Raw genomic sequence first — 13529 nt, forward strand, 5'->3', positions numbered from 1 at the left:
CCATTACTTGTTATGTAGACCACAAGGAAGTCTTTTACATTTAAAAAAAATAAAATAATAGTATGACTCCTTTAATGCGCCCTATAATCCGGTGCGCCTTTTGTATGAAAAAAGATCAAAAGTAGACCATTCATCGGCAGTGCGCCTTATAATCCGGTGTGCCCTATGGTCCGGAAAATACGGTAATCACTTGTTCTTCACCCCATTTTTGACACTTCTTGAAAGTCTGTGCATAACTTTGTGTTATTTTGATAACTAACTAAAATATACACAAACCCTGGCGATCGCATACCCCAGTGTTTTTCAACCTTTTTTGAGCCAAGGCGCATTTTTTTCATAGAAATAATCCGGAGGCACACCACCAGCAGAAATCATTAAAAAAACGAAACTCAGTTGACAGTAAAACGTCGTTGTCGCAATTGTTGGATATAACTTTAAACCATAACCAACCATGCATCACTATAGTTCTTGTCTCAAAGTAGGTGTACTGTCACCACCTGTCACATCATGACGTGACTCATTTTGAGTTTTTTGCTGTTTTCCTGTGTGTAGTGTTTTAGTTCTTGTCTTGCGCTCCTATTTTGGTGGCTTTTTCTCTTTTTTTGGTATTTTCCTGTAGCGGTTTCATGTCTTCCTTTGAGCGATATTTCCAGCATCTACTTTGTTTTAGCAATCAAGAATATTTCAGTTGTTTTTATCCTTCTTTGTGGGGACATTGTTGATTTTCATGTCATGTTCGGATGTACATTGTCCACAGTAAGTCTTTGCTGTCGCCCAGCATTCTGTTTTTGTTTACTATGTAGCCAGTTAGGTTTTAGTTTTGTTCTGCATAGCCTTCCCTAAGCTTCAATGCCTTTTCTTATGGGCACTCACCTTTTGTTTATTTTTGGTTTAAGCATTAGACACATTTTTACCTGTACACTGCCTGCCGCTGTTTCCGACATCTACAAAGCAATTAGCTACCGGCTGCCACCTACTGATATGGAAGAGTATTACACGGTTACTCTGCCGAGCTCTAGACAGCACCAACACTCAACAACAACACAGCATTTGCAGACTATAATTACTGGTTTGCAAAAAATATTTTTAAACCCAAATAGGTGAAATTAGATAATCTCCCACGGCACACCAGACTGTATCTCACGACACACTGGTTGAAAAACACCACTTTAAATGTCATAGATTTATATTTAGCTTACTATCTACAATTTATGGGTTTAATATGCGATGTAAAGATCCAAGACTGAACAAAGCTCAATTGTGCTTCCATGCAACAGGCTGGCAGATCTGATGGAGCAGCACCAGGAAGAGCTGGCCACCATTGAGTCCATGGACTCCGGAGCCGTTTACACTCTGGCCCTCAAGACTCACGTCGGCATGTCCATCCAGACTTTCCGCTACTTCGCCGGCTGGTGTGATAAGATTCAAGTAATGTGTCCGCTGATGGGAAACGTTACATGTTGACATGACCTATGACACCAACAAATACCAGGAATGTGTTTGATGCAGGGCAGCACCATCCCCATCAACCAGGCCAGACCCAACCGCAACCTCACCTTCACTAAGAAGGAACCAATCGGGTAAGAAGAACTTCTATTGTGAGGATTGGCATAAACTTTGCAGCGTAAAGCAAACTACAAACTACAACATTCATGTACTCGTACTTGTTGGCCACGTCTTCCAGTTGTCTGGACTAAATGTACCCTTGTCATAGTACTTGTAGTTTCTTGTAGTTGTACTACTTGTAGCTTATTGTACTTTTACCAATTGTAGTAGAGTAGTTGTACTTGTATTGTAGTTTCTAGTAGTCGTAGTACTTGTGCCAGTATACTTGTACTTGTAGTAGTGTACTTGTCGTTTCTTGTAGTTGTAGTACTTGTACTAGTATACTTGCAGTTTGTTGTAGTTGTAGTAGTTTATTGTAGTTTCTTGTAATTATAATAGTGTACTTGTAGTTTCTTCTAGTTGTAGTATTTATAGTAGTGTACTTAAAGTTTCTTGTAGTTGTAGTACTTGTACTAGTATACTTGTAGTTTCTTGGAGTTGTATTAGTGTACTTGAAGTTTATTGTAGTTGTAGTATTTATAGTAGTGTACTTGTAGTTTCTTGTAGTAGTAGTATGTATAGTAGTGTACTTGAAGTTTCTTGTAGTTGTAGTACTTATACTAGTATACTCGTAGTCGTAGTACTTGTGCCAGTATACCTGTAGTTGTAGTAGTGTACTTGTCGTTTCTTGTAGTTGTAGTACTTGTACTAGTATAATTGCAGTTTATAGTAGTTTCTTGTAGTAATTATAATAGTGTACTTGTAGTTTCTTGTAGTTGTAGTATTTATAGTAGTGTACTTGAAGTTTCTTGTAGTTGTAGTACTTGTACTAGTATACTTGTAGGTTCTTGTAGTAGTTTATTGTAGTATTTATAATAGTGTACTTGTAGTTTCTTGTAGTTGTAGTACTTGTACTAGTATATTTGTAGTTTCTTGTAGTTGTAGTAGTGTACTTGAAGTTTCTTGTAGTTTCTTGTAGTTGTAGTATTTATAATAGTGTACTTGTAGCTTCTTGTAGTTGTAGTTTTTCTAGTAGTGTACTTGCAGTTTCTTGTAGTTGTAGTACTTGTACTAGTATATTTGTAGTTTCTTGTAGTTGTAGTAGTGTACTTGAAGTTTCTTGTAGTTTCTTGTAGTTGTAGTATTTATAATAGTGTACTTGTAGTTTATTGTAGTTGTAGTCATTATAGTAGTGTACTTGAAGTTTCTTGTAGTTGTAGTACTTGTACTAGTATACTCGTTGTTTCTTGCAGTTGCAGTAGTGTACTTACATTTTTTTGTAGTTGTAGTAGTGTATTGTTGTATATTGTGATTATAGTACTTGTACTAGTGTACTTGTAATTTCCTGTAGTTGCAGTATTTGTTCTAGTATACTCGTAGTTTCTTGTAGTTGCAGTAGTGTACTTGCAGTTTTTTTTGTAGTTGTCGTAGTTTATTGTAGTTTCTTGTAGTTGCGGTATTTATAGTAGTGTACTTGTAGTTTCATGTAGTTGTAGTATTTAAAGTAGTGTACTTGAAGTTTCTTGTAGTTGTAGTACTTGTACTAGTATACTCGTTGTTTCTTGCAGTTGCAGTAGTGTACTTACATTTTTTTGTAGTTGTAGTAGTGTATTGTTGTATATTGTGATTATAGTACTTGTACTAGTGTACTTGTAAATTATTGTCGTAATGTATTGTTGTTTCTTGGAGTTGCAGTACTCCAAGTATTATTGAACTTGTAGTTTTGTGTAGTTGTAATACCTGTACTGGTGTACGTTTAGTTTATTGTAGTTGTAGTACTTGTACTGGTGTACTTATAGTTGCATGTAGTTTTAGTAGTGATTGTAGTTGTAGTACCTTTACTAGTGTACTTGTAGTTTCTTGTAGTTGTAGTAGGGAATTACAGGTTCTTGTAGCTGTAGTACTAGTTTCTTGTAGTAGCTGAACTTGTAGCGTACTCGTTGTTTCCCGTAGCTATAGCAGCGTATTGTGGGTTCTTGTAATTGAAGTACTTGTCGGAGTGTATTGTAGTTTCTTGTAGTTGTAAATGAGGCTCGGTGGTGTTTGTGGAGGAGTGGGAGCCCTGGGCTCGAACCAACGACCACAAATTGCCAACAAATGAGAGTTAAGTCCAGCAGCACTTGGCAATGAGCTAAAAACCAGTCAGCTCATTGTCCAGCGTGGCTCTTAAGGGCACGGGAAGTGAGGTTTACACAACGTATTAAAGCACAGCCACACTAACTGGCATCCGTATATGCATGAATTGTACACATATATATATATATATATATATATATATATATATATATATATATATATATATATATATATATATATATATATACAGGTAAAAGCCAGTAAATTAGAATATTTTGAAAAACTTGATTTATTTCAGTAATTGCATTCAAAAGGTGTAACTTGTACATTATATTTATTCATTGCACACAGACTGATGCATTCAAATGTTTATTTCATTTAATTTTGATGATTTGAAGTGGCAACAAATGAAAATCCAAAATTCTGTGTGTCACAAAATTAGAATATTACTTAAGGCTAATACAAAAAAGGGATTTTTAGAAATGTTGGCCAACTGAAAAGTATGAAAATGAAAAATATGATCATGTACAATACTCAATACTTGGTTGGAGCTCCTTTTGCCTCAATTACTGCGTTAATGCGGCGTGGCATGGAGTCGATGAGTTTCTGGCACTGCTCAGGTGTTATGAGAGCCCAGGTTGCTCTGATAGTGGCCTTCAACTCTTTTGCGTTTTTGGGTCTGGCATTCTGCATCTTCCTTTTCACAATACCCCACAGATTTTCTATGGGGCTAAGGTCAGGGGAGTTGGCGGGCCAATTTAGAACAGAAATACCATGGTCCGTAAACCAGGCACGGGTAGATTTTGCGCTGTGTGCAGGCGCCAAGTCCTGTTGGAACTTGAAATCTCCATCTCCATAGAGCAGGTCAGCAGCAGGAAGCATGAAGTGCTCTAAAACTTGCTGGTAGACGGCTGCGTTGACCCTGGATCTCAGGAAACAGAGTGGACCGACACCAGCAGATGACATGGCACCCCAAACCATCACTGATGGTGGAAACTTTACACTAGACTTCAGGCAACGTGGATCCTGTGCCTCTCCTGTCTTCCTCCAGACTCTGGGACCTCGATTTCCAAAGGAAATGCAAAATTTGCATGGTTGGGTGATGGTTTGGGGTGCCATGTCATCTGCTGGTGTCGGTCCACTCTGTTTCCTGAGATCCAGGGTCAACGCAGCCGTCTACCAGCAAGTTTTAGAGCACTTCATGCTTCCTGCTGCTGACCTGCTCTATGGAGATGGAGATTTCAAGTTCCAACAGGACTTGGCGCCTGCACACAGCGCAAAATCTACCCGTGCCTGGTTTACGGACCATGGTATTTCTGTTCTAAATTGGCCCGCCAACTCCCCTGACCTTAGCCCCATAGAAAATCTGTGGGGTATTGTGAAAAGGAAGATGCAGAATGCCAGACCCAAAAACGCAGAAGAGTTGAAGGCCACTATCAGAGCAACCTGGGCTCTCATAACACCTGAGCAGTGCCAGAAACTCATCGACTCCATGCCACGCCGCATTAACGCAGTAATTGAGGCAAAAGGAGCTCCAACCAAGTATTGAGTATTGTACATGCTCATATTTTTCATTTTCATACTTTTCAGTTGGCCAACATTTCTAAAAATCCCTTTTTTGTATTAGCCTTAAGTAATATTCTAATTTTGTGACACACGGAATTTTGGATTTTCATTTGTTGCCACTTCAAATCATCAAAATTAAATGAAATAAACATTTGAATGCATCAGTCTGTGTGCAATGAATAAATATAATGTACAAGTTACACCTTTTGAATGCAATTACTGAAATAAATCAAGTTTTTCAAAATATTCTAATTTACTGGCTTTTACCTGTATATATAATTATTAGGGATGTCCGATAATGGCTTTTTGCCGATATTCCGATATTGTCCAACTCTTTAATTACCGATACCGATATCAACCGATATATGCAGTCGTGGAATTAACACATTATCATGCCTAATTTGGACAACCAGGTATGGTGAAGATAAGGTACTTTTTTTAAAAAAACGAATAAAATAAGATAAATAAATTAAAAACATTTTCTTGAATAAAAAAGAAAGTAAAACAATATAAAAACAGTTACATAGAAACTAGTAATTAATTAAAATGAGTAAAATTAACTGTTAAAGGTTAGTACTATCAGTGGACCAGCAGCACGCACAATCATGTGTGCTTACGGACTGTATCCCTGCAGACTGTATTGATATATATTGATATATAATGTAGGAACCAGAATATTAATAACAGAAAGAAACAACCCTTTTGTGTGAATGAGTGTAAATGGGGGAGGGAGGTTTTTTGGATTGGTGCACTAATTGTAAGTGTATCTTGTGTTTTTTATGTTGATTTAATAAAAAAATAAAAAAATAACCAAAAAAAACCCAAAACGATACCGATAATAAAAAACCCGATACCGATAATTTCCGATATTACATTTTAACGCATTTATCGGCCGATAATATCGGCAGGCCGATATTATCGGACATAACAATTATACATATATATAACAATATTATTAATGTCTTGATTCGGTGAGGTCACTGCCTTGATTACAGTACCACTATAAACAGTGTTTTATTTACCGGTAATAGAAGATGGAAAAAAGCGAAAAAAAGATAATGAGCATTTATGATACGACATGTGTTTTGTGCTTTTTGAATGGTTTTTAAGGGTGTGTGCAATCGTGATTCCTTGGAATTACCCTCTGATGATGCTGGCCTGGAAGACCGCAGCCTGTCTGGCAGCAGGAAACACAGTGGTCCTAAAACCTGCTCAGGTTGCTAGCATGATACTGCGTGTTCAGTTTGTGCTGGTTCAAGAAAATTCTTTAAATAATGCTCCGTTCCAGGTGACTCCACTGACAGCTCTGAAATTTGCTGAGTTGGCAGCGAAAGCAGGATTGCCTAAAGGCGTGGTTAACATTCTTCCAGGATCAGGTGAGAATATTTAGCTTCTAAAAAGGCTTTCTTCACCTGGAAACCCCTACTGTAATGAACATCTCCAAGTTTGTAAGACTTTGTTGACATGGAAGCAAACTTAAGGCTGGATGGTATCAGGAAATAGTCCTGTTCACACCAAAACACTTCAAACGACTCACAACATAAGACATATAAGACAGTTTTTCTTCTGAAGAAAACCAGAAAAAGCCAAACAGTAGCTCCCCTCTGAAGACTAACCACCTGTAGGGGTGAACTTAAGGGGTCAAGTGCATGGTGGCGGTCCAGGGCAAGCGCCTGGGCAACCTGGTCTTTGTCTTCCAAATCTGGTTCTTGAACTGTCACCTGCCTGGTGGGGAAAGAGACTAAGCTTGCGCAAGAGGTTGAGAAGTTCCGACTAGACAAATATTCACTGGAGATGTCCGATAATATCGGACTGCCGATATAATCGGCCGATAAATGCTTTAAAATGTAATATCAGAAATTATCGGTATCGGTTTCAAAAAGTAAAATTTATGACTATTTACAGTAAAACGCCGCTGTGTACACGGTCGTAGAAAGAAATACAGAGCGGCAATAAACCTTAAAGGCACTGCCTTTGTGTGCCGGCCCAGTCAGACAATATCTACGGCTTTTCACACACACAAGTGAATGCAAGCATACTTGGTCAACAGCCATACAGGTCACACGGAGGGTGGCCATATAAACAACTTTAACACTGTTACAAATATGCGCCACACTGTGAACCCACACCAAACAAGAATGACAAACGCATTTCGTAGAACATCCGCACCGTAACTCAACATAAACACAACAAAACAAAAAACCCAGAACCCCTTGCAGCACGAACTCTTCCGGGACGCTACAATATACACCCCCCGCTAACCCCGACCCACTCCCCCACACACACACACACCTCAACCCCGCCCCCCCCCCCCAACCCCGCCCACCTCAACCTCCTCATGCTCTCTCAAGGAGAGCATGTCCCAGATTCCAAGCTGCTGTTTTGAGGCATGTTAAAAAAAAAAAATCACTTTGTGACTTCAATATTAAATATGGCAGTGCCATGTTGGCATTTTTTTTCATAACATGAGTTGATTTATTTTGGAAAACCTTGTTACATTGTATAATGCATCCAGCGGGGCATCACCACAAAATTAGGCATAATAATGTGTTAATTCCACGACTGTATATATCGGTAACGGTTGATATCGGTATCGGTAATTAAGAGTTGGACCATATCGGAATATCGGATATCGGCAAAAAAGCCATTATCGGACATCTCTAATACTCACCTTAACCCAAAGTTCAGATTCTGGAACCAAACTCCTCGAGAGGGACTGGACCTGGTTATACTCTGGAATTGCTGCATGGGAGAGAAGGCGAGCTGGTGTGGGCTTATTCATAGTCCCCAGGCGCAGTGCGTATGTGTTCCAGTAATTTCCAGTGAGTGAGAAGGTTATTTCCCTCCGTCTTCAAGGCTGCTGACTGTTGCTTGTGTATAAGCGCAACTGAGGATATAATTGAGCAATGAAAGAAATTCCTCAAGTCCCTTCTCAACCCCATAGGAAGCGGACTCACAGGAGACGAATGCGGACATGTCCATTGCAGAAGTTGGTGATGTAGTCAAAAAACTTCTCAGTGGCAAAGCTCCAGGGGTGGACGAGATTCGCTTTGAGTTTCTTGAGGCTCTTGGTGTTGTGGGAATTTCTTGGTCAACACGTCTCTTCAACAGTTTGTGGAAGGTGGAAGTACCGTGGGAGTTCATTAACACGTTCTCTACGAGCTGTCTTCACGTCCGCTTTTCATCCATTCTAACAACGTGTCGGCCCAGTCACAAGATATGTGCGGCTTCTGTACGCACATTCACGTGAATGCAACGCATACTTGATCAACAGCGATACAGGTTACACTGAGGCTCCAGCATCCCCCGCAACCCCAAAAGGGACAAGCGGTAGAAAATGGATGGATGGATGATTGATTGATTGATAAGCTTTGTTGACTTAAAAAGGCCATTTGACTCTGGCCCTTGCATTGTCCATTAGGGTTGTGAAAGATGAACCAATACCAGCAGATATCCAGTTTGACAAGTAAACAATTCGGTTTTGTCGGTAGGAGCTATGGAAGTATTATTGTAGCAAAAATCATTTGCAGTGTTTAAAGTTGTCTGGCCGTATTATGAGTTGTCTGTGGGTTAAAAAAAAAAGAAAATCTCTATTTCCTCGATTGGCTGTTTTTTCACACGTGACTTTTTGCTAAGTTTCTGCCAAGAAAGAGGTGTGTGTCCGTATTCAGAGGTGTGTATTTTTAAAGCAATCCATGTCTAAGAGTTGGATGTCCGTAAAAAAATGTCTCAGTCCGTATTCAGATTTGTGTGAAACAGGAACCCTGATTGGCTGTCTTTTTCCAAGAGACTTTTGCTAGACTCCTGCCGTGTAAGACTTGTCTGTCCGTGCAGTTATTCAAAGTTGTAAAAAGAGTTGTCTGTCTGTAACTATATCAATCAATCAATCAATGTTTATTTATATAGCCCTAAATCACAAGTGTCTCTAAGGGCTGCACAAGCCACAACGACATCCTCGGTACGGAGCCCACATAAGGCCAAGGAAAACTCACCCCAGTGGGACGTCGGTGTAAATGACTATGAGAAACCTTGGAGAGGACCGCATATGTGGGTAACCCCCCCTCTCTAGGGGAGACCGAAAGCAATGGATGTTGAGTGGGTCTGACATAATATTGTGAAAGTCCATATCTTGCCGTTTCCCTTTTCTCAACACTAGTCGGCACCTTGCACCCACTCACATTTGGGTTGGTGTAGAAGCCAAGAACAGTTAAATAAATAATAAATGATAAATGGGTTGTACTTGTATAGCGCTTTTCTACCTTCAAGGTACTCAAAGCGCTTTGACACTACTTCCACATTTACCCATTCACACACACATTCACACACTGATGGAGGGAGCTGCCATGCAAGGCGCTAACCAGCACCCAACAGGAGCAAGGGTGAACTGTCTTGCTCAGGACACAACGGACATGACGAGGTTGGTAATAGGTGGGGATTGAACCAGGGACCCTCGGGTTGCGTACGGCCACTCTCCCACTGCGCCACGCCGTCCCATAAGTTATAATGGACTTTTCATCACTTTATGTACATAGAAGGGGCCAAAATTATCTAGTTTCCTAGCATATAGCTATCGGCACAGCAGCACCAGCTGACCGGCAGCAGCCGTCACTGCTTGCTTTCAGCTCAGAGTCTCCAAGACACAAAAAAAAGTCTCCAATATGCCCGGGAAAAGTCACTAGATTTTGTCGCTAGTAGCTGTTTACAAAATAAGTCACCAAGAGGATTAACACTGTCGGTGCCATCCTCGAGTACGTATTTTGCTTTGAAATGGTATTTTAAATGTGCGCCGATTATAAAAAATGTTTGTCGCTGCAATGCCAAAAAGTTACTTTTGTTTTATCCTAAGTTTTGTTTTGAAGCAAAATGGGCCGCGTCTCATCGTGATCACAGACTGTGTAACAAATGCGCGTATCTCCCGGGTTAAGTCTTAACCCGGAACTGATTACCGTATTTTTCGGACTATAAGTCGCAGTTTTTTTCATAGTTTGGCCGGGGGTGCGACTTATACTCAGGAGCAACGTTCACTCTAAGGTGCGCGCCTGCGCAATTGCGCACTGCTCAAGCGTCCTCTGCGCACAGCAAATATATGCCGCGCACCAAATCAAATCCCATCTGAATTCTAAACAAAATAAACACATCATTTATTCTGTGTAATTTTGCAATGCAACTCTGAGTGACAGTGACAACAAGCGGCCCTAACGGTGTTCGTCAACACCGTTCAATTGAACACCGTTCAATTATTGTAACATCTATCGAGATGCTTCGAGGACAGGAATTATATCGATCACTTTATTGAGCAAAACTGTTTATATTCGGCCATAACCCCACCAAAAACATGAGTAAAAAACTTCTATCTGGAAAAGCTAGTCATTTTCTGCCGTACAAACCAGGCCAAAACCAACTTGTCATCTGTCACCAACACGCATACCACTAAACCACTGGTGCGTTTATGGCCACACAAAAAGTCGGACAACTCAAACACCACACAAAGTTACACTATGACTCCTCAGTCATACGTGTGCTTATTCTACTGTCATTTGTTATTAATGTTAATTTATTTATATTAATCATGGAATGTTGTTACTAGAGAAAGTTACAGGAATGCACACTTCATCCTATGCTTACGTTTCATTGTGCAACATGAGGATGTTTTAGGGCAGTGGTTCTAAAATGGGGGTACACGTACCCCTGGGGGTACTTGAAGGTATGCCAAGGGGTACATGAGATTTTTTTTAAATGTCTGTCAAAAAGAACTGTGAAAAGAAATGCAACAATGCAATATTCAGTGTTGACAGCTAGATTTTTTGTGGACATGTTCCATAAATATTGATGTTAAAGTTTTCTTTTTTTGTGAAGAAATGTTTAGAATTAAGTTCATGAATCCAGATGGATCTCTATTACAATCCCCAAAGAGGGCACTTTAAGTTGATGATTACTTCTATGTGTAGAAATCTTTATTTATAATTGAATCACTTGTTTATTTTTGAACAATTTTGTAGTTATTTTTATATATTTTTTTCCAAATAGTTCAAGAAAGACTACAACAAATGAGCAATATTTTGCACTGTTATACAATTTAATAAATCAGAAACTGATGACATAGAGCTGTATTTTACTTCTTTATCTCTTTTTTTCAACCAAAAATGCTTTGCTCTGATTCGGGGGTACTTGAATTAAAAAAAATTTCACAGGGGGTACTCACTGAAAAAAGGTTGAGAACCACTGTTTTAGGGCAACTAAATGTGATCTCTGAAAAGGGTACAAATGATTTCCAAAGCAGGACCCCCACCCAGACATATTGTACAATACTAATCCATAGCTTATGAAAAACAAGATTTCTTTTATTTTCATTACAAGTGGGCCAAATCACTAATATTACAAAATAATCTCATGAAAATGACTCCTCATTTGAGTGTTATTATAAAAGATTGGTTTGAGACAGGTGTGCTGCTGGTATTGCCACGTGTGATGTTGCTCACATGTGCTCCACTGAATGCTCAGGGAGTTTTTGTGTTTGCTCACACACATGAACAATTAGAGGGAACATTGCTCAGGACCGACTTATGTGTGAAATTATTAACACATTAGCGTAAAATATCAAATAATATTATTTGGCTCATTCACGTAAGAGACTAGACGTATAAGATTTCATGGGATTTAGCGATTAGGAGTGACAGATTGTTTGGTAAACGTATAGCATGTTCTATATGTTATAGTTATTTGAATGACTCTTACCATAATATGTTACGTTAACATACCAGGCACGTTCTCAGTTGGTTATTTATGCCTCATATAACGTACACTTATTCAGCCTGTTGTTCACTATTCTTTATTTATTTTAAATTACCTTTCAAATGTTTATTCTTGGTGTTGGGTTTTATCAAATAAATTTCCCCCAAAAATGCGACTTATACTCCAGTGCAACTTATATATGTTTTTTTCCTTCTTTATTATGCATTTTCGGCCGGTGCGACTTATACTCCGGAGCGACTTATAGTCCGAAAAATACGGTAATCATTATTCATATTTGATAACACGATCATTTATTTTTATTAATCACATGCGTTACTGCGTTATGGTTGACAGTCCTACTAAAAATAAATATATTTGACATGTGATTCTGTTGTTTGTCACAAGTTTTGTTCATAATTTTCATGGACAGTTGTTGAGGGTGTCTGCTATTTGCAGATTGCGTGGTCTTGATGGTGTCATCTATCTGTGAACTTCGGTGTTTTCTGGGGCGGTTCGCAGCTGAATGTGAAGCTTCTGGGATGAGGCCAGGCGACCCCAAATCTGGGGCCATGGTTCGCAACTGGAAGAGGTTTTTGTTCACCCTTCGGATTGGGAATGAGGTCTGGTCCCAAGTGGAGGAGCGCAAGATCGACATGGGAATCTGAGCAGCGTCTGGATTAATGTGGTTGCTGTATTGGATACTTGTGGTGAAGAGAGATCTGAACCGAAAAGCAAAGCTCTTGATTTACTGGTCCATTTTCATTCCTGTCTTCACATACAGTATGGTCACAAGCTTTGGTTAGTGGCTTAAAGAGCAAGATGGCCGATACAAGCAATACAGTTTCCTTCGTAGGTTAAATAGCCTCACCTTAACAATGCTTGGGCATATACAAAACCCAAAACCAATTAAGTTGGCACATTTTTTTTCAACCTATATTCAATTGAATATAGACTGCAAAGACAAGATACTTAACGTTCCAAATGGTAAACTTTATTTTTTGCAAATATTAGCTCATTTGGAATTTGATGCCTGCAACATGTTTAAAAAAAGCTGGCACAAGTGGCAAAAAAGACTGAGAAAGTTGAGGAATGCTCATCAAACACTTATTTGGAACATCCCACATTTGAACAGGCTAAATGCTCAGTCATTCACAAACAAGGATGGGGCGAGGGTCACCATTTTGTGAACAAATGCGTGAGCAAATTGTCGAACAGTTTAAGAACAACATTTCTCAACCAGCTATTGCAAGGAATTTAGAGATTTCCCCATCTACGGTCCGTAATATCATCAACAGGTTCAGAGAAATCCCTGCACGTAAGCGTTAATGCCCGTGACCTTCGATCCCTCAGGCGGTACTGCATCAAAACCCAACATCAGTGTGTAAAGGATATCACCACATGGGCTCAGGAACACTTCAGAAAACCACTGTCAGTAACTACAGTTTGTCGCTACAACTGCAAGTGCAAGTTAAAAGTCTACTATGCAAAGCGAAAGCCATTTATCAACAACACCCAGAAACACCCCCGGCTTCACTGGGCCCGAGTTCATCTAAGATGGACTGAGCCACATTCCACATTCTGCACGTGTTACAACAGCGTGGCTTCGTAGT

General features: G+C 39.5%; 1 protein-coding gene across 1 annotated transcript in view; it reads left to right on the forward strand.

The window, feature by feature from the left end:
• Window positions 1–13529, forward strand: part of aldh1l1 (aldehyde dehydrogenase 1 family, member L1) — a 74155-nt gene that overhangs the window by 53398 nt on the left and 7228 nt on the right. The window contains exons 15-18 of the mRNA XM_061937956.2: window positions 1278–1428; window positions 1510–1580; window positions 6298–6403; window positions 6476–6563. Of these exons, the coding sequence (XP_061793940.2) occupies window positions 1278–1428; window positions 1510–1580; window positions 6298–6403; window positions 6476–6563 (416 nt within the window). The remainder of the gene's footprint in view (window positions 1–1277; window positions 1429–1509; window positions 1581–6297; window positions 6404–6475; window positions 6564–13529) is intronic.

The sequence above is a fragment of the Nerophis lumbriciformis genome, linkage group LG03 (genome assembly GCF_033978685.3).
Source record: "Nerophis lumbriciformis linkage group LG03, RoL_Nlum_v2.1, whole genome shotgun sequence".
NCBI lineage: Eukaryota > Metazoa > Chordata > Actinopteri > Syngnathiformes > Syngnathidae > Nerophis > Nerophis lumbriciformis.